At 45.6% G+C, this 27,679-nt stretch overlaps 1 protein-coding gene across 1 annotated transcript in view; it reads left to right on the top strand.

Annotated features, from left to right (window-relative positions):
* The window catches only part of SMAD6 (SMAD family member 6), a 63,395-nt gene that overhangs the window by 24,910 nt on the left and 10,806 nt on the right, over nt 1-27,679 (top strand). Inside the window, 2 exon segments of the mRNA XM_077472795.1 lie at nt 10,286-10,342; nt 17,413-17,481. Of these exon segments, the coding sequence (XP_077328921.1) occupies nt 10,286-10,342; nt 17,413-17,481 (126 nt within the window).

The following is a 27,679-nucleotide window of genomic DNA, read 5'->3' as shown; positions in this document are numbered from 1 at the left end:
CACAGCACCTCCTGGCATTTTTCTGCACCCCAGTTCCTACGTTTTCATACATATTACATGGAAGCAAGGATAATTAACCCAATTATGCAGGAAAACATAGGAACTTGGGTGTTAACTGTTATGTACTGATATTGCTGGGTGACTAATGATGGGCTGCAATTAATTCTTTGAGCAAAGTGCAGAGGAGAGGTGATGTTGTGATGTTCACCTCCTCCAATCACAGAACTCCTTGTGTTCGATGAAAAAAATACAAGGCATTCTGTGAATGGCGGCAGTGCCTAGTGAGCACCTCACTGTGGTCGGAAGGGAAGCCGCTCGGCACAGGACCTGGAATGATCAGTGGATGGTCAGGAATGGTCAACGTGTGGACAGAATGGTCTGTGGTGGCTGGTGGCTGGTCTGTGATGGCCTGTGGCTGGTCTGTGATGGCCTGTGGCTGGTCTGTGATGGCCTGTGGCTGGTCTGTGATGGCCTGTGGCTGGTCTGTGATGGCCTGTGGCTGGTCTGTGATGGCCTGTGGCTGGTCTGTGATGGCCTGTGGCTGGTCTGTGATGGCCTGTGGCTGGCCTGTGGTGGCCGGTGGCTGGCCTGTGGTGGCCGGTGGCTGGTCTGTGGTGGCCGGTGGCTGGTCTGTGGTGGCCGGTGGCTGGTCTGTGATGGCCTGTGGCTGGTCTGTGATGGCCGGTGGCTGGTCTGTGATGGCCGGTGGCTGGTCTGTGATGGCCTGTGGCTGGTCTGTGATGGCCTGTGGCTGGTCTGTGGTGGCCGGTGGCTGGTCTGTGGTGGCCGGTGGCTGGTCTGTGATGGCCAGGCTGTGATTTCATCCTGTTTATGTAGGCCCGCTATGCTGGAAGATCGCAGCCATCACTGTAGTCGCACCGACTCTCGGCTTCCCCTCAGCGGCCCCTCATGTATGAGTTTTACATGCTTGAATTGTGCCAAGCTGGACCCACATATAACCACTCAATACACATCATACCTGGAAGTTCAATTTAAATTTTGAACTTGTTCACTATAGGAGTAAAATCTCATCTCCACCCCAAACCATGAAGATGTTAAGCGGGTAACCGTCCTCCGGCCAATAAAACGTCCGCCAGTCCTGGAGACGTTCCATTGGAGTCGGAGGGAGTGGGGCGGGGGGGCTAAGTGCGTCCCGTTCTTCCCGGTAATGGTTTTCGGCCTCTAATGGAGGCGCACAGGACTCGGGGAGGTTGGAGTTATTTTGTCTGGCAGGCGCTCTCTCTCTTTGAAATCAGATCAGTGTCGGTTCTGCTTTCCTGAGGAGGTCCCTGCGCCGTCGAGGAGTAGGAGTGGTGATAATACAGAGTTTGCTTTTTTTGCTGGCGCCAGAACGACTGTTTATCTGGAGATCTCGCCAATTACAGGCACTTTCTTAAAGCTGCAGTCACCACGACCCCTGTTCTCTCCTCCTGCTCCAATTCTGTCCTCAGAAATGCCATCTATTCTCTTTCTAAAAAGAAAACTCCCCCTCTATAAAGAGCTGAAAGGGAGCCGGCCACCCCTCCCCCTACCTTCCTAGAATATCTGAGTTTTTTTTTTTTTTCCCTTTTCTCTCCATTTCCTTTTTTTTTTTTCTGGGTTGTTCCTCATTACTGCACTCTTCTTGTAGCCCAGGATAGTATTGCATTTTTATTTAAAGGGGAAAAGCAGTGTAATTGCAGTGAGTGGACATTGTGTTAGGGTGAAGGGTGGTCTTCAGAGGTCTGATGGGTCAAACAAAATTAAGCAATTTAGGGTCCCATCAGATCGATTGGAGAGACGGGAAACCCCTTTATAGTATAGCCCTTCTCAAACTTTTTAACGGGGGGGGGGGGGGACCCTTCAAGTGATTTGTTTGCTTCGGGGAACCCCTGATAATTTCTGTATCTGCATCTCGCCATACATTAGAGTGCTGGTCAGCAGGAAGAATGTCCCTTACATTGGTGGCCAGTATGAAGAATGTTCCTTACATTGGTGGCCAGTATGAAGAATGTTCCTTACATTGGTGATAAGTGGGAAGAATGTTCCTTACATTGGTGATCAGTGAGAAGAATGTTCCTTACATTGGTGATCAGTGGGAAGAATGTCCCTTACATTGGTGATCAGTGAGAAGAATGTTCCTTACATTGGTGATCAGTGGGAAGAATGTCCCTTACATTGGTGATCAGTGGGAAGAATGTCCCTTACATTGATGATCAGTGAGAAGAATGTTCCTTACATTGGTGATCAGTGGGAAGAATGTCCCTTACATTGATGATCAGTGAGAAGAATGTTCCTTACATTGGTGATCAGTGGGAAGAATGTTCCTTACATTGATGATCAGTGAGAAGAATGTTCCTTACATTGGTGATCAGTGGGAAGAATGTTCCTTACATTGATGATCAGTGAGAAGAATGTTCCTTACATTGGTGATCAGTGGGAAGAATGTCCCTTACATTGGTGATCAGTGGGAAGAATGTCCCTTACATTGGTGATAAGTGGGAAGAATGTTCCTTACATTGGTGATCAGTGGGAAGAATGTTCCTTACATTGGTGATCAGTGGGAAGAATGTTCCTTACATTGGTGATCAGTGGGAAGAATGTTCCTTACATTGGTGATCAGTGGGAAGAATGTTCCTTACATTGGTGATCAGTGGGAAGAATGTTCCTTACATTGGTGATCAGTGAGAAGAATGTTCCTTACATTGGTGATCAGTGAGAAGAATGTCCCTTACATTGGTGATAAGTGGGAAGAATGTTCCTTACATTGGTGATCAGTGGGAAGAATGTTCCTTACATTGGTGATCAGTGGGAAGAATGTTCCTTACATTGGTGATCAGTGGGAAGAATGTTCCTTACATTGGTGATCAGTGGGAAGAATGTTCCTTACATTGGTGATCAGTGGGAAGAATGTTCCTTACATTGGTGATCAGTGAGAAGAATGTTCCTTACATTGGTGATCAGTGAGAAGAATGTCCCTTACATTGGTGATAAGTGGGAAGAATGTTCCTTACATTGGTGATCAGTGGGAAGAATGTTCCTTACATTGTTGATCAGTGGGAAGAATGTTCCTTACATTGGTGATCAGTGGGAAGAATGTCCCTTACATTGTTGATCAGTGGGAAGAATGTTCCTTACATTGGTGATCAGTGAGAAGAATGTTCCTTACATTGGTGATCAGTGAGAAGAATGTTCCTTACATTGGTGATCAGTGAGAAGAATGTTCCTTACATTGGTGATCAGTGGGAAGAATGTTCCATAAATTGTGTGGTCAGTGGGAAGAATGCTCCCTACATTGGTGGTCTGTGGGAACTTGTCTGAGAGGCAGACTTTGCTCATTGTTTAACCACTTCCCACCCGGCCAATGTACATATATACGGCCGGGTGGGAGCCGTCTACTTCTGATAGGACGTTCAGGAACATCCTTCAGAAGGAGCGGGATCGCGCGCGGGCCCGCGCAGCGGCGCGATCCCGATGTGCTCGTGTCACCCGGACACGACTCATCTCAGATCGGCAGGGGGGCTCTGTGATTGGCCCTCCTGATCACATGATGGCCGTGTCCAATCACGGCCGTCATGTGATGTAAACAAACAGCTGGTTGCTAGGCAATCGGCTCCTCCTCTCCTCACACAGAAGTCATTGCTGAGGAGAGGAGAGCAGATCGCTGCAGCCGGGTGATGATCAGTGAGTATGAGCTGTTTTTTACAGCTTTTTACTCACTGATCACCAGTCTAATGTAAACACACCACACCAGTATAAACACAGTCCCCACACATGTCCCCAAAACACACATGTCCCCAAATAATAAAAACACATGTCCCACTAAAATCACATGTCCCAGTGATTATCTGCACACATATGAATATGATCATTTGCGTACATATGTCCGTGATCACACAAACCAATTATTATACACTTAACGGAATTTTTTTTACCAAAAACATGTAGCAGAATACATTTTGGCTTAAATTTATGACAAAATTTGATTTTATTGGATTTCTTTTAAAATAGAAAAAAGAAAATATTTTTTTTTTCCAAATTTCCTCTTTTTTATTTTTGTGCTTATATCGCAAAAAATTAAAAACGGAGTCGTGAATAAATACCACCAAAATAAAGCTCTATTTGTGCGAACAAAATGATAAAAATTTCATTTGGGTACAGTGTAGCATGACCGCGCAATTTTCATTGAAAACGCTAGAGCGATGAAAGCTGAAAATTGGGCTGGGAAGGAAGGGGGCGAAAGTGCCCGGTATTGTAGTGGTTAAGGAACTCCTAGAAACCTCTGGAGGAACCCTAGAGTTCCATAGAACCTGGTTGAGTAACCCTGGTGTAGTTTGGTATTGCCGTTTGAATCAAAACTAAAAATAATAGATGTTGAGTAGAAAAGGAAAAACAAAATAACTTCCACCTTTTGTGAGGTTGCGGTCACCTCGTTGGGTGAAGCACACAACCCTCCATGATTGCAGGAGGAGATAACCCCTGTCCCCACGCAGGATAAGCTCAGGGGTCCCGATCCTGAGTCCTCTGGGGACTATAAGACAAGTGGTAGGATTCTTGGTTAAGAGAAGGACGAAAGATCTATCATTAACCCGACAGAGGTGCCTGTTGAAGTGTGTGGAGGGATTGCGGCGTGTCTAGGGATGGGTTAGAGTCTAAGCTGCTAGGATTACTTTTTTCTTAAAGCAACAGTGCTCACACGCAAACAATGCTCTTCCCACACGCGAGGTATCACCGCGAACGTCCGATCATGGACAGTGACTCTCGCACCAGACCTCCCCTGTAAATCTAAAGTCTGTAAAATCTGTAAAGGCTTTTGAAGCATCGCCTATAGATTAGGGCTGAAACAACTAATCGATTGATCGACAACGAATCGATTATTAAATTAATCGATTAGGAAAATAGTAATCGATTAATCGGCCAATAACAAAATGGGGTTAAAGTTAATGAGTCTGATGATATTTACCAGATTGAACATTTAATAGTATATCTCTCCTCTAATGGTATATACAGTATATCTCCTCTAATAGCATATGCAGTGTATATACAGTATATATCCCCTCTATTATATACAGTATATATCCCCTCTAATAGTATATATAGTATATCTCTCCTCTAATAGTGTATATAGCCTCTAATAGTATATACAGTATATCTCTTCTAATAGTATTTACAGTATATATCCCCTCCTAATATATACAGTATATCTCTTCTGTCTGTTTATTCTCAGGGTGAATTAGATATTTTGCTCCTTAACCATATAGTTGGTTATTTATATTTACCACTGCATATAGAGATATTTAAGAATAAATTAAATTACCTTTTTTTTTAAAACTTTACATATTAACTAAATTATACACCACACCTTTTTTTTACGGTTATTACCCGATTAATCGAAACAATAATTGGCCAACTAATCGATTATGAAAATAATCGTTAGTTGCAGCCCTACTATAGATAGTAAAATGTACATTCTCACCATTGCACGAGCGTGGGCAGTTTTAAAGCGTGACCTATTTGGTATCTATTTACTCAGCGTAACATCATCTTTTATATTTTACCAACAAATTGGGTTATGCACTGTTTTTCATTTTTTGCGTTCAAATTAAAAAATTTTGCATTTTAAAAATCGCAAATACATAGTTACATAGTAAGGTTGAATAAAGACACCAGTCCATCCAGTTCAACCTGAGTGAGTGTCTACAATTGTCCCTATCCCTGTACATTGCACACTCACATCAGTCCCTACCCTCAAGGAGCCCACAATCCAAGGTCCCCATTCATATACTAGGGCCAAGTTTGGACAAGCCAATTGGCCTACTAGCATGTCTTTTGGAGTGTAGGAGGAAACCAGAGTACCCGGAGGAAACCCACGCAGGCACAGGGAGAACATGCAAACTCCAGGCAGGTAGTGTTGTGGTTGGGATTTGAACCAGTGACCCGAGTGCTAACCACTACACCACGGTGCTGCCCAATACCATGTGTTGTAAACTAATTGCAAAACCCACTAATTTATTTATTCTCTAGGCCCTTTTGCTTTTAAAAAAAATCTCTATCTCTTATAAGTAATTTTTGAGCAAGAATTATTGATTGTTACATGTGAACTAAAAGTTCCAGAAAAGGACTGGAGGGTGAAGTTGTTTTCTCAGTTCTAAACACCTGAGAGGTGGAAAGGACCAGCGATCCTGTAACCATTGTCACAGTGGTCGCATGATCAGAAAGCCAACCTTTAATCAGGACCCAGACCAACATATGGTGGTCTCTTCTTTCTTCTGGTCCAGTGATCGGGGGGGGGGCTCAATGATGCTGACAGTAGTTATGAAATGTTGTCTGTGTAGGGTGCCATGATGTCATACCCCTATTGGGTGGGTCCATAACGCTATGGGCTTTTGGTCCTGCAAGGGGACCAGTGCTGGACCACAGGAGGGCTTGCGATCTACAGGACGTGCTGGGCATATAACTAGTGACTAGGGCTGAGCAGTAGGTAAAACAAGTGAACGCCTGAAGTCTTGTGATGTCATAGTGCCATGATAGTCGGCCCATGGAGCCATGTTTGTTAATATGATGAAGAGATGTAAATGTTGTACCTGCTCTGATAATGAATTGTTTTTTTTTTTTTTTTTTTTAAATGTCAGCTTTGTATGGGGACATGTAAAAAGCCCTACAGCTCAAGGCTAATTATTTTTTTTTATTATTTATAACACTTGAGGGGCTTCCTTTTATTTATATTTAGTAAAACTAGCAAAGCACATTTTAGCCAATTTTTCACAGATACACACACACACACACACACACACACACACACACACACACACACACACACACACACACACACACACACACACACACACACACACACACACACACACACACACACACGTGTGTGTGTGTATATATATATCTGTGAAAAATTGGCTAAAATGTGCTTTGCTAGTTTTACTTCTTAAAGCAGGGTTCCACCCTAAAGTGGAACTTCCGCTGGTCGGAACCCTCCCCCCCCCGGTGTCACAATTGGCACCTTTCAGGGGGGAGAGGGGTGCAGATACCTGTCAGACAGGTATTTACACCCACGTCCGGGCATAGACTCCCACGGGAGTCTATGCCTCTTCCTGTCCTGCCGCGCTGTCTGCTGGGACACACACGGGTCCCAGAGACAGCGCGGACACTTCCTATTGCCCTGCGCGACTCGCGCACGCACAGTAGGGAACCAGGAAGTGAAGCCGCAGCGCTTCACTTCCTGATTCCCTCACCTAGAAGGGTGGCTGCAGCAGCCGAGAGCCGAGCGATCGATCGGCATCGCTGGAACCCGGGACAGGTGAGTGTCCATTTTATTAAGTCAGCAGCTGCAGTATTTGTAGCTGCTGGCTTTTAATATTTTTTTTTCCACGGTGCAATCCCGCTTTAAAGCGGTAGTAAATCCGCAAATTTTTTTTTTTTTTTTTTTTTTTTTTTTTTTAAACCTGCAAAGCAAAAGGCATAATGAGCTAGTATGCACCGCATACTAGCTCATTATGAAATACTTACCTTGGAACGAGGCCCCGACATCTGGCCCGATCCACGCCGAGGGAGCTGACATGCTCCCTTGGCGTCTCTTCCGGGTATCGCGGCTCCGGCGCTGTGAGTGGCCGGAGCCGCGATGTCGTCACTCCCGCGCATGCGCGCGGGAGATTTCAGTCCGGCCGGACGAGCGCTGCTGGATTTTCACGGCGAGAACCCCCTTGTGCGCATGCGCCGCTGCAGTCAGCGGCGCATACCGAGGGGAATATCTCCTAAACCGTACAGGTTTAGGAGATATTTTTTTTACCTACAGGTAAGCCTTATTATAGGCTTTCCTGTAGGTAAAAGTTAAAAAATTGACCATACAACCACTTTAAGAACAAATATTTTTCGATTATGGGCAGTGGTAAAATACTGCCATATGGCCACGAGATGGCGCTAAGGAGCACAGGAAATACATATGTAACAAGCGATACGATGCAACAGTTCTAGAGAATGCTAGAGGGTAATGGCAAACCAATGTAAGCAATGTTTAGTCTTTTTTTCTAGAATTGTTACATTCTATCTCCTCTTATTACAAAGATGCATTTTCTGTGCCTCTGCCCCATCTAGTGGTTATAAGTGGTATTTTACTACTGCCCATAGCAGCCTTTCTCAGCCTCATGTATACGGCTGCTGGTAAACGGACATTTAGGAACAGTTGGGCGTTTTATTTTTTTTATTTTTTTTTTTCAGCTGCCCCTAAACTCTCCTGTTATCTTATCAGTAGTTGTACATGGGGTAGTTTTTATAGTCCTTTCTAGGCAGTTGAGTTTAGAATCATTTTTTGGAACGCAAAAAAATGCGTTCAGGGCGGATGTTCGGAGGCATTTCAAACACTAAATGCCTGTAACAGCTTGTAAATGCGGTAAGCCGTGTTTCATTTATAGGCGTTTTTAATGGAGATACATTTTTGACAATTTGGGGGAGTGTGTGTGTGTGTGTGTGTGTGTGTGTGTGTGTGTTGTTTTTTTTTTTTTTTTTTTTTTTTTTTTTTTAAACGCCCCTAAACACAAACGCGGCAAAACGTATATTTTTAAACGTTAATTCGCTCAGGGTAGGCTTTAAAACGTCCCGTCTACATGAAGCCTTTTACTGCAGAGGAACCATTGAAATATCTTTCAGGTTTTAAGGGGAACCTAAATTTATTTAATTGGTGGTCAATGGGAGAATGTCTGGAAGATTCCTACAATACTTTGTAGAACCGCCTTTCTCTGCAATTACAGCTGCAAGTCATTTTGGGGATGTCTCCACCAGCTTTGCACATCTAGAGAGGACATTTCTGCTCATTCTTCATTACAAAATATCTCAAGCTCTGTCAGATTGGATGGAGAGCGTCTGTGATCAGCAATTTTCAAGTCTTGCCACAGATTCTCAATGGGATTTAGGTCTGGACTGTGACTGGGTCATTTTAACACATGAATATGCTTTGATCTAAACCATTCCATTGTAGCTCTGGCTGGATGTTTTTCGGGTCGTTGTCTTGCTGGAAGGTGAACCTCCGCCCCGGTCTCAAGTCTTTTGCAGACTTTAACAGGTTTTCTTCTAAGATTGTCCTGTATTTGGCTCCATCCATCTTCCCATCAACTCTGACCAGCTTCCCTGTCCCTGCTGAAGAAAAGCATCCCCACCACATGCTGCCACCACCATGTTTCACGGTGGGGATGGTGTGTTCAGGGTGATGTGCAGTGTATTTTGGTCTCATCTGACCAGAGCACCTTCTTCCACATGTTTGCTGTGTCCTCCACATGGCTTCTCACAAACTGCAAGCGGGATTTCTTGTGGCTTTTTCTCCAATGTCTTTCTTCTTGTCACTCTTCCATAAAGGGCAGATTTGTGGAGAGACGACTAATAGTTGTCCTGTGGACAGATTCTCCCCCCTGAGCTGTGGATCTCTGCAGCTCCTCCAGAGTTACCATGGACCTCTTGGCTCTTCTCTGATGAATGCTCTCCTTGCCCGGCTGGTCAGTTTAGGTGGACGGCCATGTCTTGGTAGGTTTGCAGTTGTGCCATACTCTTTCCATTTTCCGATGATGGATTGAACAGAGCTCCGTGAGATGTTCAAAGCTTGGGAGATTTTTTTTTTTTTTTTTTTTGTACTTCTCCACAACTTTATCCCTGACCTGTCTGGTGTGTTCCTTGACCTTCATGATGCTGTTTGTTCACTAAGGTTCTCTAACAAACCTCCGAGGGCTTCAAAGAACAGCTGTATTTATACTGAGATTAGGTTACACACAGGTGGACTCTATTTACTAATTAAGTGACTTGTGAAGGCGATTGGTTCCAATAGATTTTAGTTAGGGGTATCAGAGGAAAGGGGGCTGAATACAAATGTCTCCCCACACTTTTCACATATTTTATTTGCAAAAAATGTTGAAAACCATTGATAATTTTCCTTCCACTTCACAATTATGTGCCACATTGTGTTGGTCTATCACACAAAATACATGATACGTCTTTTTTTTATTTTTTGGTTGTAACATGACAAAATGTGGAAAATTTCAAGGGGTATGAATACTTTTTCAAGGCACTGTATGTATGTATGTGTGTGTATGTATATGTATATGTGTATATGTATATATATATATATATATATATATATATATATATATATATATATATATATATATATATATATATATATATATATATATAAAAAATGTTGTACTTTTAAATTGTATAGATAAATAGATCTAATGTCCTGTAGGATTATTGTGGTATGGCTCTCTCTCTTTAATAAGCAGAAATTTGACTTTTTTTTTTCTCTTTACAGAATCTCCCCCTCCTCCATATACTCGTCTTTCTCCACAGTTTGAGCAAAAACCTCTTGGTGAGTCCCCATGATTAATAAACGGACTTGTAATTATCTACAGAGAGTATTCTGCCAGCTCTTCCTTCTAGCCACTGATGGCGCTGTGCAGGCTGTTTGCTTAAACTAATGAAGGGATGTTCTTCATTTCAATATGGTTTCATTGAAGAGTCTCTAATACAGATGTATAGATATGATGGCTTTATTTTAAAGCTTTTGAGCGTTCTTTAATATAGAGTTCACAGAACTGATGGTCCTTAGATTGGTGGTCAGTGGGAAGAATGTTCCTTACATTGGTGATCAGTGGGAAGAATGTTCCTTACATTGGTGATCAGTGGGAAGAATGTTCCTTACATTGGTAATCAGTGAAAAGAATGATCCTTACATTGGTGGTCAGTGAGAAGAATGTTCCTTACATTGGTGATCAGTGGGAAGAATGATCCTTACATTGGTGATCAGTGGGAAGAATGTTCCTTACATTGGTGATCAGTGGGAAGAATGTTCCTTACATTGGTGATCAGTGGGAAGAATGTCCCTTACATTGGTGATCAGTGAGAAGAATGTTCCTTACATTGGTGATCAGTGAGAAGAATGTTCCTTACATTGGTGATCAGTGGGAAGAATGTTCCTTACATTGGTGATCAGTGAGAAGAATGTTCCTTACATTGGTGATCAGTGAGAAGAATGTTCCTTACATTGGTGATCAGTGAGAAGAATGTTCCTTACATTGCTGATCAGTGAGAAGAATGTTCCTTACATTGGTGATCAGTGAGAAGAATGTTCCTTACATTGGTGATCAGTGAGAAGAATGTTCCTTACATTGGTGGTCAGTGAGAAGAATGTTCCTTACATTGGTGATCAGTGGGAAGAATGTTCCTTACATTGGTGATCAGTGGGAAGAATGTTCCTTACATTGGTGATCAGTGAGAAGAATGTTCCTTACATTGGTGATCAGTGAGAAGAATGTTCCTTACATTGGTGATCAGTGGGAAGAATGTTCCTTACATTGGTGATCAGTGAGAAGAATGTTCCTTACATTGGTGATCAGTGAGAAGAATGTCCCTTACATTTGTGATCAGTGGGAAGAATGTTCCTTACATTGGTGATCAGTGAGAAGAATGTTCCTTACATTGGTGATCAGTGAGAAGAATGTTCCTTACATTGGTGATCAGTGGGAAGAATGTTCCTTACATTGGTGATCAGTGGGAAGAATGTTCCTTACATTGGTGATCAGTGAGAAGAATGTTCCTTACATTGGTGATCAGTGAGAAGAATGTTCCTTACATTGGTGATCAGTGAGAAGAATGTTCCTTACATTGGTGATCAGTGAGAAGAATGTTCCTTACATTGGTGATCAGTGAGAAGAATGTTCCTTACATTGGTGATCAGTGAGAAGAATGTTCCTTACATTGGTGATCAGTGAGAAGAATGTTCCTTACATTGGTGATCAGTGAGAAGAATGTTCCTTACATTGGTGATCAGTGGGAAGAATGATCCTTACATTGGTGATCAGTGGGAAGAATGATCCTTACATTGGTGATCAGTGGGAAGAATGTTCCTTACATTGGTGATCAGTGGGAAGAATGTTCCTTACATTGGTGATCAGTGGGAAGAATGCTCCTTACATTGGAGATCAGTGAGAAGAATGTCCCTTACATTGGTGATCAGTGGGAAGAATGTTCCTTACATTGGTGATCAGTGGGAAGAATGTTCCTTACATTGGTGATCAGTGAGAAGAATGTTCCTTACATTGGTGATCAGTGAGAAGAATGTCCCTTACATTGGTGATCAGTGAGAAGAATGTTCCTTACATTGGTGATCAGTGAGAAGAATGTTCCTTACATTGGTGATCAGTGAGAAGAATGTTCCTTACATTGGTGGTCAGTGGGAAGAATGATCCTTACATTGGTGATCAGTGGGAAGAATGATCCTTACATTGGTGATCAGTGGGAAGAATGTTCCTTACATTGGTGATCAGTGGGAAGAATGTTCCTTACATTGGTGATCAGTGGGAAGAATGCTCCTTACATTGGAGATCAGTGAGAAGAATGTCCCTTACATTGGTGATCAGTGAGAAGAATGTTCCTTACATTGGTGATCAGTGAGAAGAATGTTCCTTACATTGGTGATCAGTGAGAAGAATGTTCCTTACATTGGTGATCAGTGGGAAGAATGTTCCTTACATTGGTGGTGACACTTGTTCCCTCACTCGCAACCACTTGGGGCCATCCATTCTTAATGGCACACCCCCAATGCATCTAAACGCACAGTTTGTTTTGCGGGTGTGCGGGAAATCGCCTGGAGCAAAAAGCGCCATGATTTTTCCCTACAGCTGTGGTTTTAAAAAGGCGCAGGGACCATTTTCCTGCATTTCCAGCAGCTCACTCAAGCGAATAGACTGCTGTGCCAGCACAAATGCGGGGGGTGGGGGGGGGCGCGCAGTGAACGCACGGGCGCAACCCATGCCTAAGGGGCCCCCTTTAATCTTCACGAGTCGGAATTTGCGATTTCTGCCCACAGTTCCAAATTGTGTGGAAATCGCTGGAAAAAATGCATGTGGGGGGGGAAAAAAAAATTCTGGTGAGATCGTCCCAATGATCACGGTAATCCTGGCAAACCGCACCTTTTTAAAAAAAAAAAAAAATAAGTTTAATTAGTGTGAAGTTTTGTCGCGCATTGGGAACGTAAATGGCACATTCGCAGCTTTGAAATTGCATGATGTGTGAACGGGGGCCAAAAGTTTTTTTTTTATTTTTTTTTTTCGGGTTTAGATACAATTTTGATACTTTGTAAACATTGAAAGTTTTTTCTATTGTGAATTACGCCATAAATTCTCTTCGTATTCCCGTCATTTACCATCGAGTGGGCGTTTTTTTTTTTTTTTTTTTTTTTGCGACTCCTGATCAGCTCGGCGTGCCGCTCGTCTTGCGGCGGAGGGTTAAGAGCGTCTTTGTGTGGGTAATGGAGGGAGAACAATGCGGGTTACTTGTTAAAACAAAGTTTCTTGTGCTTCAGTAGCAGATGGAGGAAGGAAGGAAACCTGCAGGAATAAACAGCTTGAAGAATGTTAATGTGGGTAATTAAGTACGGTAACTATGAAGCATTTAAAGGCTTTGTGTAACCTTATCCTTCCAGCGCCGTGTCCCGGCCTGCTTTGTGGTCAGGGCAGTTGAAATTTTACATGCTACAGACAAAAAGGAGGAGGGGGGGGGGGAGGGGAGGGGTGTAACAGGAGGAGGGCATGAAGACCCTGCGAGGGAGCGCGACTCGAGCAACTGAGATCTTCCAACGCTGACCTAAAACTGCCCATAGACTCTGAGGTTTTACTCATTCGGCATGCAGGACGCAAAAAAAAAAAAAAAAAAAAATGAAATGATTCCTTTGACGCTATACCGTACGGATAGACGAATCTCCCCGCTGTGCCGCAGAATACCTGAACGGCGGCTGCATCTGAATTCCTATTGGTTCCCCATCCATTGTAAACGGCCTGGATGGGGGAACCTCCCCCCCCCCCCACGCTGCCCATCGTATTCTGACCGCGGCTGGCACTATACCCAAACAGCGGCTGCATCTGAAGTGGATGATTTACACCTCGACTGTCGCCGCCGTCTTTGAAGGTCTAATGCCAAAGTCTTGCCAAAAAAGATCCCCCCCCCGGCGGATAAGGACCGCCCCCCCTCTGTACTGCGCATGCGCAGTAAAAACGACTACAGAGCCGCCGAAAATAGCCGAAGCTGAACACAGTGAGTCAGCTGTACACGGCGCCTGCGCACTACATTCTTCCCTGAGTCCAGGTTCAAGCCCCACCATCCAAGTGGACATAGAGCTAGAATAATATGCCGAGAGCAGCGAGGCCGCGCCCCGAAGAGCGGCGAGCGGCCCTGTTGCAGGCCCGGTGTACAGCTGACTCGCTGTGTCCAGCTTCACCTATTTTGGGGCGGCTCCGTTGTGGTTCGTACTGTTCAAGTGCTGCGCCTGCACAGTACAGGGGGGTTCTTAGCGTGGGGGACGACGACGACGACTTTCTCGGCAGAACACCGGCCATACGCTATATGAAAGAAAAAAAAAAAAATCGCCCAAACCTATTTTTTCGAAAAAGGAACATTCAGCTGTGAGAGCCAATGATAGTGCCATCATGTAATGATCGATAAATCATTCAGTTTCTTCTTCTTCCTTTTTTTACATATACAGTAAAATCTTGGATTGCGAGCATAATTCATTTCAGAAACATGCTTGTAATCCAAAGCACTTGTATATCAAAGCGAATTTCTCCATAAGAAATAATGGAAACTCGGATGATTCGTTCCACAACTATTTATTAATAAGTCCTTCAGTTTATAGTCCATATAAAAAAGATTACAGCGATGTGATGGGTTGTGTAACCATAAAATGTCCATCCACAAATGGAAGCCTCCACAAGGGGATTAGAAGGAGCGCCAGAGTATAAAAGAGAAGTGGGGCGCCTCTAAGTGTAGCAATATGTTGCTAAATGTTGTACCTTCATTAAATGTAACCATATTGCTACACTTAGATTATATATACCGTATTTGCTGACGTATAAGACAACCTTTTACAGTAAAAAAAAAAAAAAATGAGCAAAAAGCTGGGGTCGTCTTATACGCCGAATATAAAGCCGAATACTCGCCGAGTGTGCGATAATACTGTATACATTCAATATACACCGCTGAGCCAATCCCGGCGAGCGATGTATTCTATTAATGAATACAGCGCCTGCTCGGATTGGAGTAACAACCTCTGCAGCCTGCTCGGATTGGCTGTGAGAGTCAGAGGCGCGGGCTGATGATGTAACAGCCTCTGCCAATCCGAGCAGGCACTGTATGCAATAATAGAATGCATAGCTTTCCGTGATTGGCTCAGGGCGGTATACTATATGTATACTGTGAGACAGCATGTTACCCGGCGCCAACTTTGTTTCTGAGCATACGGAATTCCTGCACAAGGGGGTCGTCTTATACAGTGAGTACAGCACAATACCAACTTTTTAAATTGAAAAGTAGGGGGTCGTCTTATACGCCGGCAAATACGCTAATTAAATTTTATATATATATTCCTTTTTTTTATTTTTTTATATCACAAAAAGAAAAAAATCTGAGATGATCAAATACCACTAAAAGAAAGCTCTATTTGTGGGGAAAAAATATATATAAATTTAATTTGGGTACAGTGTTGCATGACTGTGCAATTGTCAGTTAAAGTAATGGTTAAACCGTTTAAAAAAAAAAAAAAAAATGGCCTGGTCATGAAGGGGGTAAAACCTTCCGAAGCGCGAGTGGTTATACTGCATATAAAACCAAAAAAAAATAAAAAAAACTAATATATTGCAGCTTGGTAATCTTTGGCTGGTATGTAAAAATAAATAATATCATTTTACATTCACCGGCCACTTTATTAGGTCCCCCCCTTGCTAGTAGCGGGTTGGACCTCCTTTTCCCTTCATTCTTGGTGGCATAGATACAACAAAGTGTTGGAAACGTTCCTCTGAGATTTTGCTCCATAGTGACATGATAACCACACAGTTGCTGCAGATCTGTCGGCTGCACATCCGTGATGCCAATCTCCCGTTCCACCACATCCCCAGAAGTGCTCTGTTGTTGGATGAGATGTGGTGAGTGTGGAGGCCATTGGAGGACAGGGACCTCGTTGTCCAGTGGTGAGATGATTGGAGCTTTGTGACATGGGGCATTATCCTGCTGGAAGGAGCCATCAGAAGATGGGGACACTGTAGTCATAAAGGGATGAGCAAAAATACTCAGGTTGTGGGGTTTAAATGATGCTCAATTGGTACTACGGGGCCCAAAGTGTGCCAAGAAAAAGTCCCTTCCACACCATTACACCCCCACCACCAGCCTGAACCGGTGATACTCCATCCCCCACCCCATTACACCCCCAACACCAGCCTGAACCAGTGATACTCCATCCCCCACCCCATTACACCCCCAACACCAGCCTGAACCGGTGATACTCCATCCCCCACAAGATTACACCCCCACCACCAGCCTGAACCGGTGATACTCCATCCCCCGCACCATTACACCCCCACCACCAGCCTGAACCGGTGATACCCCATCCCCCACACCATTACACCCCCACCACCAGCCTGAACCGGTGATACTCCATCCCCCACCCCATTACACCCCCAACACCAGCCTGAACCAGTGATACTCCATCCCCCACCCCATTACACCCCCAACACCAGCCTGAACCGGTGATACTCCATCCCCCACAAGATTACACCCCCACCACCAGCCTGAACCGGTGATACCCCATCCCCCACACCATTACACCCCCAACACCAGCCTGAACCGGTGATACTCCATCCCCCGCACCATTACACCCCCACCACCAGCCTGAACCGGTGATACAAGGCAGGATGGATCCATGCGCCAAATTCTGACCCCACCATCTGAATGTCGGAGCTGAAATCCAGACTCATCAGACCAGGCAACGTTTTTCCAATCTTCTATTGTCCAGTCTTGGTGATCCTGTGCCCATTGTAGCCACATTTTTCCTGTTCTCAGCTGACAGGTGTGGCATCCGGTGTGGTCTTCTGCTTCAAGGTTCAATGTATGGTGCGTTCAGAGATGGTATTCTGCATACCTTGGGTGTAACGAGTGGTTATTTAAGTTACTGTTGCCTTTCTATCATCTGGAACCAGTCTGCCCATTCTCCTCTGACATCAACAAGGCATTTTCCTCCACACAACTGCCGCTCACTGGATATTTTTCTCTTTTTTTTTTTTTTCTTTTTTTTTTTTGGACCATTCTCTGTAATCCCGAGAGATGGTTGTGTGTGAAAATTCCAGAAATACTCAGACTTTCTTCCCCATTCTGATGCTCAGTTTGAACTTCAGCAAGTCGTCCCCACCGTGTCTAGATGTCTAAATGCATTGAGTTGCTGATTAGCTAATTGTTACCAGGCAATTGAATAGCTGTACCTAATAAAGTGGCCGGTGAGGGTATAATGGCATTTTTGTCAAAAGACTATGACTAAAACAAAAAAATGAAATTTTGATGTCGAAGTGAACACTGCTCACAAGGATCTTCCTCATTGATATTTTGTTTTATTTTCAGATCTCTCCGATTCATACACTGAAGTGGAAGCCTCCAGTTCACTCTGTATCTCTGCCGCTGATGTGTCAGGTAGGTGTCATTGGTGTACAATGCTGTCCTATCTGAAGGTCTATATGGGACATGGAAAATTTGTTCATTAACTGTTCGAAATTTGGCCTGTGGTTGCCATCAGGGCAACATTGTGATCAATGTGTGGCCACCCAATGGAGGGCGAGAGAGGGGGGTGTGCGTGGCGCGTTTTCCCGGAGACTTTGCCCTCTTTTTCAAATGCGTTTTGAATTAGAATTTTGGGCATTTGAAAAAGAGGGCAAAGTCCCTGGAAATGCACGCCTCATCTCCCGACATCCACCAGGCATTTTGACAGCGGTCATCCTGGTGTGCAGCCTAGAACGCCGCCATTTAATATCCGTACTTTGAGCTGGCTGGCTCCTTGTCCTTCTCGGTCTCTGTTTGCTCGGTGAAGACTACAGCCTCACGCTGATCACAGCTGCTTGGTCTCCGGTGTTCCCTCTCCATGCTGTTTCATGCTAACTTGTAAGTGTGCTGCTTATTTAACCACTTGAGATCCGCACTATAGCCAAATGACGGCTACAGCGCGGATCTCCTTTTCCGGGACGACGTCAATAGACGTAGTCCCGTGCACGAGCGCCCTGCGCGCCCCCTGAGTCTCTACGAGACTCGCCTGATCACCGATCCATGCAAGGGGTCGATCCAACCCCTTATCACGTGATCAGCTGTCAGCCAATGACAGCTGATCATGTGATATAACGGAGCCGGTAATTATTCCTCCTCGCGCTGACGGCACGAGGAGAAAAAAAAAAGCCGATGGCCAGCCCTGTTAGTGACCACCTGCCCCCTGCCAGTGCCACAATAGAAAAAATTAAAGGGCCACCCAGCAGTGCCCACAGTGCCACCCAGCAGTGCCCACAGTGCCACCCAGCAGTGCCCACAGTGCCACCCAGCAGTGCCCACAATCTGCCTCAACATAGGTGCTGCACCCCAGTGCCACATATCCGTGCCCATCAGTGTCATCTACCAGTGCCCATCTGTGCCACCTATCTGTGCCACCCATCTGTGCTGCCTTATCTGTGCCCATCAGTGCCGCCTTATCTGTGCCCATCTTTGCCCATCAGTGCCGCCTTATCTGTGCCGCCTTAACTATGCCTATCAGTGCCCACCAGTGCCGCCTCATCAGCGCACTTCAATGAAGGAGAAAAATTACCCGTTTGCAAAATTTTATAACAAACTATTAAACATGATTTTTTTTTTTTTTTTTGCATTTTTTTTTGTTTGTTTAGCAAAAAATAAAACTCCGAGCTGTGATTAAATACCACCAAAAGAAAGCTCTATTTGTGGGAAAAAAATGATAAAAATGTCATTTGGGTACAGTGTTGTATGACCGCGCAATTGTCATTCAAAGTGCATCAGCGCTGAAAGCTGAAAATTGGTCTGGGACTGAGGGGGGTTTAAGTGCCCAGTAAGCAAGTGGTTAATAAAGTGTTTTTTTTTTTTTTGTTTTTTGTTTTTTTTACCTCAGCGCCCTGCTGTTTGTTTGTTTTTTATTTTATGGAAGGACATGACCATGGTAATGCTTATATCAAATTATAGTGGTTTGGTCTAAATCTGTAAATCCCACAAAAATGGAACTTCCACTTTTCGGGTATCCCCAGCCCTCCCCCTCCTGGAGTCGCATTTGGCACCTTTCAGGTGGGAGGGCAGCAAATACCTGTATAATCTAGATATTTGCTCCCACTTCCGGGCATTAATCGCCGCAGTATCCACGGCGATCTACGCCATGTCCGGCCTCTTCTGCCCCCCCACTGTCTTCTGGGAGACACACAGGTCCCAGAAGACAACAGGGGCCAGTGAGATCATGCAGCGTGACTCGCACATGCGCAGTAGGGAGCCAGTCTGTGAGGCCCACAAGGCTCCACTTCCTGATTCCCTTGCCGAAGATGCCGGCTCCTCCACCCGGGGGGCCGAGGGACGGATCGGCTTCAGGGTGAGGACATCGCGGGGCCCCTGGGACAGGTACGTTTCCTAATATTAAAAAGTCAACAGCTGCAGTATTTGTAGCTGCTGACTTTTTAAAAAACATAATTTTTTATTTTATTTTTTTTTCCGGTGGAACGCCGCTTTAAGTTCCTCCTTCTAAAATGAAGAGAAGTGCATCTTCTGCTTTCCAGAGGAAATACACATGAAGGCTGCGATTATTTATTCGTCATAGTTATGTTTGGGCAGGTCCCTGTTCCTTATTTTTATCATTGGTTACTGCTGAATTTTAAAGTGGTTGTAAACCTCAGACATGAAATATGAACAAAGCATATCCCTCTATAGTGTGTACTTGTCTCAGTCCAGAACCCTAAGGAGGTTATTTACTAAAAGGGGAGAGTGCAAAATCTTGTGCAACTCTGCATGCAAACCAATCGCCTTACATGTTTTACTGCCAAAGTTTAATTGAACAAGCTAAAAGATGATTGGTTACCATGCACAGCTGCACCAGATTCAGACTGCTCCAGTTTTAGTAAATCTCCTCCTAAGTGTAGTTTCTGTCTGCTGCCTCCTTCCTCTATCAGCGTGAATCACGTCTGATAACAAGATTTCCTGACACCAAGAAAAACAATGGTGACGGGGGAGGGAGCGCCTGCTGGTTGACAGCCTCAGCTCTGTATCTGTGTGCTCTATGAAGGGGGGGGGGGGGTGTATTTTACCTCCAATCAGCTGTCGGCTCTCATCACTGAGCTCTGCAGAGTGTAGCTTCAGCTCTCCACCCCCCCCCCCCCCCTTTTTTTTTCCTGCACTCTCAGACGAGCTTTATAATTCAGCAATTTGAACAGATGTAGAGGAGAGAAGACTGCAAATAAACAGGTACAACGTATGTAGGGAGATTTGTTTAATCAACCCTACATACGTTGTACCTGTTTATTTGCAGTCTTCTCTCCTCTACATCTGTTCAAATTGCTGAATTATAAAGCTCGTCTGAGAGTGCAGGAAAAAAAAAGGGGGGGGGGGGGGTGGAGAGCTGAAGCTACACTCTGCAGAGCTCAGTGATGAGAGCTGACAGTTGATTGGAGGGTATTTTTTCTGCATTATCATATATCGGAAGGTCTCTTTTTGTATCCCTTCCTCATCATTCGTTACTGCTGAATTTATAGGAAAACTGTCTTTGCCCCCTTTTTTGAAATGCTATTTGCCTGGCTGTAAAGCTGATCCAGTGGCATCAATTCTTTTGCAGACCTGGAAAAGTTTGAGGATCGGGAATTCTGTCCGGCAATGACTGTCAGATGGAATCGATCGAACAGCTCTACAGCCAACCGGTTACTTCCATGAACTCCCTGATTATTTTCAGTGGAGGGCAGTAAAGAGAAGCTGTCACAGCCAAAGGTACTAGTCAAAAGTACCAACTATACCCGATCCTTTCTGCCACCATTCGCCATTGCTACGTGCCAGGTGTTGCCCGTCATTATGGGAATTGAGCCTCAAAACGGAAGAAAACACAGAAATTGAACAGTTCACGAAACATGCCGGGAATCTTACTCGTGTCTCATTGGTTGTGCGCTCAACCGAACTGTCAAACCACCCATTGGCTGGTGTCATAACTGATCACATGTGCAGCATCATGGCAGTTGCAGATCAGACAGAGGCAACTTCCTTTGCTGAAAACGATGGGAAGGTTTACTTCCACCTTTTAAGCACTCCATTCACACTTGCTTTTGTAATCCAAAGAACAATTTTGCGTTTGGATTGCCCATCAAAGAGCATTTGTCATGCAATGTTGGAGGCATTTGTATTTCAGCCTCACTGCCTGCTCTAACCCCTTGAACCCTGCACTAGTGTGTCCCAACTGCATGCATTGCATGTGGTTGCAGGGTCCGTGCAGAATGGCTGCCATTCGCATAAGTGGGTCTTGAGGGGTATAAAATCCTGCCACAGCGTGTGTGCTCCCCCCGCTGGCTTTGCAGCTGAAGGAGGAGTGGTTGAGGGTGGGAAAAAAAACGGCTCAGCTGCAGGGCTTTCACTCCCTCAACCGCTAGTGTGAATGAGCCCTAAGCCTCCCCCCCCCCCCCCCCCCCCCATTCACACTGGTGCGACTTCAAAAAACAAAACGGTTCCTGCACTATTTTTTTGCAATTTAAGGTGCAACTTAGACAATTTCAAAGTCGGATTAAGTGTGAACGGGGCTTTATGCTCTATTTACAGATGAGCGTAATGCAGCAACGTATGCTGCACTGCGTTTTATTATTATTATTTTTTTTTTTTTTAAAGCCTTTTTTGCTGTGCGTTTTTTTATTTTTTTTTTTTTTTTTGAGCAGCACAAGTCATGTGACTGGGCCTATTGCCGCTCCGCGTTGAATTTTCTGTCCTGCAATTTCCGTGTGTTTCGTCTCACTACAATCGTTGAAAAATTGTACCAAATTTTAGGGAGCCATTTAAGAAAGAAAGGCATTGCGAATGCGTCCCGCGTTTTTGCGGCAATTTTGTTATTGTGGGATTCTGCCCGCAAATTCTAAAACTGTTGCAGGAAGAAAGATAGGAGTAGCAGCAGGAAGAGTAGAAAGAATGGGGGGGGGGGGGGGGGAGCGGGGGCTGGGGTGAATTTAGCATTGTTTACTTTGGACTATTTGTTGGCATTAAGATACGAAAGATACGAATGCCAAACAATTGATGGGTAAATATTGGCCGGCCGCCTGTGTGTGTGCACCTCGCAGACCCCCCCCCATAGAGCCGAATTATCTCTGAACAATGGTGATCAGTGGGGAAAAATTCCAACTGGTGGTCGGTCAGCCAAAGCCTGTTTGTTTACACCACAAGCTGCCCATAGATATGCGATTTGCCTCCTGATTCTTGTTAATTGTCCATGTCCTGGGAGGATCGACCTTTTTCTGTCTGGAGACCTGAAAGCAGAACTCCCAGGGAAAGGGATTACAAGCAATCTTTCACCTGCCAAAAGGTTACCTGCCAATGATGGGGCACTCTTCCTCCCACTGACCCCCAGCGATGGAGGGGGGGCACTCTTCCTCCCACTGACCCCCAGCGAGGGGGGGGGGGCACTCTTCCTTCCACTGACCCCCCAGCGATGGAGGGGGGGGGCACTCTTCCTCCCACTGACCCCCAGCGATGGAGGGGGGGGCACTCTTCCTCCCACTGACCCCCAGCGATGGAGGGGGGGGCACTCTTCATCCCACTGACCCCCAGCGATGGAGGGGGGGGCACTCTTCCTCCCACTGACCCCCAGAGATGGAGGGGGGGGCACTCTTCTCCCACTGACCCCCAGCGATGGAGGGGGGGGCACTCTTCCTCCCACTGACCCCCAGCGATGGAGGGGGGGGGCACTCTTCCTCCCACTGACCCCCAGCGATGGAGAGGGGGGGCCACTCTTCCTCCCACTGACCCCCAGCGAGGGGGGGGGGCACTCTTCATCCCACTGACCCCCAGCGATGGAGGGGGGGGGGCACTCTTCCTCCCACTGACCCCCAGCGATGGAGGGGGGGGCACTCTTCCTCCCACTGACCCCCAGCGATGGAGGGGGGGCACTCTTCCTCCCACTGACCCCCAGCGATGGAGGGGGGGGCACTCTTCCTCCCACTGACCCCCAGCGATGGAGGGGGGGGCACTCTTCCTCCCACTGACCCCCAGCGATGGAGAGGGGGGGGCACTCTTCTCCCACTGACCCCCAGCGATGGAGAGGGGGGGGCACTCTTCCTCCCACTGACCCCCAGCGATGGAGAGGGGGGGGCACTCTTCCTCCCACTGACCCCCAGCGATGGAGAGGGGGGGCACTCTTCCTCCCACTGACCCCCAGCGATGGAGGGGGGGGCACTCTTCCTCCCACTGACCCCCAGCTATGGGGGGGGGCACCCTCTTCCTCCCACTGACCCCCAGCGATGGAGGGGGGCCACTCTTCCTCCCGGGACATTTTCTACTCCCAACGGCCACAATCTGGCCCCACTAAAGGTCTGAAGGGCAGTAAACTGGCCCTTTGTTTAGATCGTTTGGAGACCATTGGACTAGGGGATCTCTGAGGTCCAAGCTGGACCAATGTAACTATGTAAAAGAATCCACGACTGGAGTTCTACTTTAAGAATTTTTGATAATGACATAACCGAGGTGGGGGGGGGGGGGAGTTCTCCAACATTTGTCTCCTGTATATGGGTAGGCGTTGTTTATAGCCTGACAAAGGCAATTCTCATCAGCTATTCTCCGATAAAGAAAACTGACCCGAACTCTCTAATGCTTAATGTACTTCTTAATGGAAGTAAAGAAAACAAACCTCCACCCTTCATTTCTCGGGTTGTTTTAATAAATCCTCGGATAGAATTGGATAACAATTCCCGGGCTCGTCCTTATTCTTCATGGGGACGGGTTCGGGCTGTTTGCAATTATTAGAGAAAAAGACGAGAGAAGCTTGGTGGCCATGAATGACGGACGTAACCCCCGACCTCTCCTTATACGTGGTTCTTGTTCCATATGGCACAATTGTCTTCCTTTTCCTAAATGTTGGGATGTGCAGGACAGCGACGCATGGCGACCAATCATAGCTGTTCTAAATGTGGTTAGCCTAAATTACAAAATTTCTGAGGGGTTGCTGTAGAATAGTAGGCTTGGCGCACCGGTCTTGGCGCACCGCGCACCGGTCTTGGCGCACCGGTCTTGGCGCACCGGTCTTGGCGCACCGGTCTTGGCGCACCCGTCTTGGCGCACCGGTCTTGGCACACCGGTCTTGGCACACCGGTCTTGGCACAAAACGAATCTCCAGCTTAAGGCCCATTTCACACTTCACGTAGCGTGAACGCTATATTGCCGGCTCATGATTTTGCGTTTTGCGGGACCCAGTTTTGGCTCTGAGCCAGGAGCCTATTTTTTACATGCATCAGGAGGAATGGCACCCAAACACACGTAACTCGTTTTTGCCACAATTTGGAATTGCGGGGAAAATTGCGCCAATTTTGCCTGCGACTCCTGATCGCCACAATGTGATCGGGCAGAAATCTTACTTTTATATATGGCGGCGTCACACATGCGCACTCCAGCGGGTAGTAAAATGTGATGGGTAGCCGAATGTGACGTGACACCGCCAACAATCAGTGCCGACGTGCCATCTATCAGTGCTGCTTATCAGTGTTACCTAGCAGTGACGCCTATCAATGCCCATCTGTGCCACCCATCAGGGCAACCTCCTCAGCGCCCATCCAGTGCAGCCTCATCAGCACTCGTCAATAAGGCTCGGTTCACACAGGGGGCGACACGACGCGGCACGACTTGCCGCGCCGCGACCTGACAAGTCGCCCCCGTTCTGTACTACGGAACCGTTCTAAGAGGAGCGACTCGAGTCGCTCCGACTTAGAAAAAAGGTTCCTGTACTACTTTTGGGCGACCTCGGGCGACTTGCATTGACTTCTATACAGAAGTCATTTGCAAGTCGCCGCTGAGGTCGCGGCAGGTCGTGGTGCGGCAAGTCGTGTCGCCCCCTGTGTGAACCGAGCCTAAAGGAGAAAAAAATACCTGTTTGCAAAATTTTATAACAAACTATAAAACTGTCTTTTGTTTTCTCAAACATTTCGGTGTGTTTTTTTTTTTTTTTTTTTTTTTTTTTTGGCAAAAATAAAAAAAAAAACCAGCAGAGATTAAATACACTAAAAGAAATCTCTATTTGTGGGAATTTTTTTTTATAAAAATGTAATTTGGGTACAGTGTAGCATGACCGCCCAAATGTCATACAAAGAGTGACAGCGCTGAAAGCTGAAAATTGGCCTGGGCAGGAAGGGACTTTCAGTGCCCGGTAAGCGAGGGGTTAAAGTGACTTGGAAAAAATACAGGTTGGAGTGCGATTCTTATCTGTGTATTTTTCAATGGTCTACCATGTTTTAAAAACGTCCTTTTTGGTAGACAAGTGGTTTATGATGATCGGTATTTAAGGCACTATTACCAAGCCTCCATGTTTTTTAACCCTCTCGTTACTGCGTGTTTCTCTGTTTCCAAAAAATAGTGGCAAAAAAAAAAAAAATGAGGTCACTTTGAAGCATCTACTTTCCAAATAAATAGGGGTCATTTGACCGAATGTAGTTACGTGTGTGTGTGTGTAGAGATAGATATATAGACATATATATATATACACACACCACACACACACACACACACACATAGATCTCTCTCTAGATCTTTCTCTCTCTAGATCTTTCTCTCTCTCTCGTGCTCTCTCTCTCTCATTTAGATAGATATCTATCTATCTATCTATCTATCTATTATCTATATCCATACGTTCGCTTTTTAGGTGGTGCTTCTCCTAGGTTTATCATAGGTACGTGGTGGGCAGGTTGGAGAGTTCACAGCAAGGCTGCTTTCTAAAGACAGGCGCTCGGTATCTGTTGTTTCGGAATTTGCGAAGCCTGAGAAACAGGAAGCCCATTGTCCTGCTAAGTGAAGGAAAGGTCCCCAGTCGGCAGCAACAAATTTTTATAGCCTCTTTTTCTGTAGCATTAAATCTCCAAGTGGGACAGCTATAAATATATCGCGTTCAGTTTAGCTGAGCCTTAAAGGGGAACGTCACTCGCCCCCTCTGTATTTTTTTTTTTTTTTTTATATATATATATATATAATTTATATTCTAAAAATACACATCATATTCAGATACTCTCCTGCCCAGCAGCCTTGTCATCCTGCAGTGCCCTAATAGGGTGCCGCAACCCGGGTCCCGAGCTGCCATGTTGGTTCTCCTCTGCCATTTAAAAGCTGGCTGCCTCGGACTGGGTTGAGGAAGCTGACCATTGGCCGCTGTGAGTCTCTACTTCTGCAGCTTCCTGGGGACATGTGATGTGGTATCCCAGAAGGCTAAGGGCACAGGGGTCGTTCTTGCCTAGGTGGGATATGAGAATTGCGGCTGTGGGGCAGCGCGAGGTGTACAAAATCGCAAAAACAAAAAGTCAACTGTTAAAATATGGGCATTTTATATTGCGGAAGGGGCAGGGAGTGCAGGGATCTATGGAGGATCTGGGGGCGAAGGTCTGATTTAAGTCCAACGTTTTATTTTATTTTTTTTCCATTTTACTTTGAGGGAGAGTTTTTAAAGTGATTGTATACCCTTCCATATACTCCATGAAGTTATTGATCTCCTACATATGTTGTACCTGTGTATCTGCAGGATTCTCTTTTCTACAGCTGTTCAAATTGCAGAATTTGATGAAGCTTGTCTGAGCTTTCAGAAAGCGGGGGGGACTGAAGTTGCGCTCTGCAGACCTCAGTAAGCCCTTGTACACGCGGTCGGAGATTCTGACTGAATGTGTCCTATCGGACCTTTTTGACGGATATTCCGACTGTGTGTGGTCTCCATCGGGCTGTTTCCATCGGAGTATCCGACGGACCAAGTTTTACAACTTGTCCGTAAAATTTTCCGACAAAATGCTCCGATCGGACATACTCCGATCATGTGTAGCCTACTCCGACGGACAAAGTGCCACGCATGCTCAGATCAAATTCCTAGACCAAAGCTATTGGCTACTGGCCTGAACGTAGTCCCGTCCTAACGAAATAACGTCATCACGTTCTGTACAATCGGATTTTCCGACAACTTTGCCCGACCGTGTGTATGCAACAGTTTCGGACAAAATCCAATGGATTTGGTTGTCAGAATGTCCGACCGTGTGTACAAGGGCTAAGAGCTCATCGGAGGGAAGGGACACACCTCCCTCCACACAGCTCTAAGGAACAGCGCTGAGGCTGTCAATCACAAGCTGTGTGCAGTAGGTTTTTTTTTTTTTTCCCTTCTCTTGGTGTCAGGAAAACTTGTCAGAAGTGATTCATGCTGATAGCAGAGGAAGGAGGCAGCAGACAGAAGTTACACTCTCTGCTCTGGATTCAGACAAGCTCACACTATAGAGGGATATGCTTTGTTCATATTTCATGTCTGAGGTTTACAACCACTTTATTAAATAAGGAAAAGTTAGACCGCCTCATATTGGCTGTAACTGGTGGGTGGAGTTTGGGAACTCCAATGTAGAGGAGTGACTGCTAGAGACCCACTGAGGTACCCTCTCACCCAAAACTGCATTTTTCGTTTTTAGGTGGGTTGAACCTGTAAAGACCTTGCACTGTGCTTTGGTGGAGTAAGTTAGTGTCTGTGATGTCACTAGGTTCTAATAAACTGGTAGGTAGGCTTAGGCTTAATAACTGTCCTGGTGCATTTAGGTATTTGGTTCATTGTAATGGCATATTCTACATTTTTGCTAAAAAAAAAAAGAGACCCCATAAGCCCCCCTGGCCAGCATGGAAA

Source organism: Lithobates pipiens, unplaced genomic scaffold (assembly GCF_037356315.1).
Source record: "Lithobates pipiens isolate NorthernLeopardFrog02 unplaced genomic scaffold, aLitPip1_a1.2 Scaffold_8, whole genome shotgun sequence".
NCBI lineage: Eukaryota > Metazoa > Chordata > Amphibia > Anura > Ranidae > Lithobates > Lithobates pipiens.
This window is presented reverse-complemented; position numbering and strand designations above follow the sequence as displayed.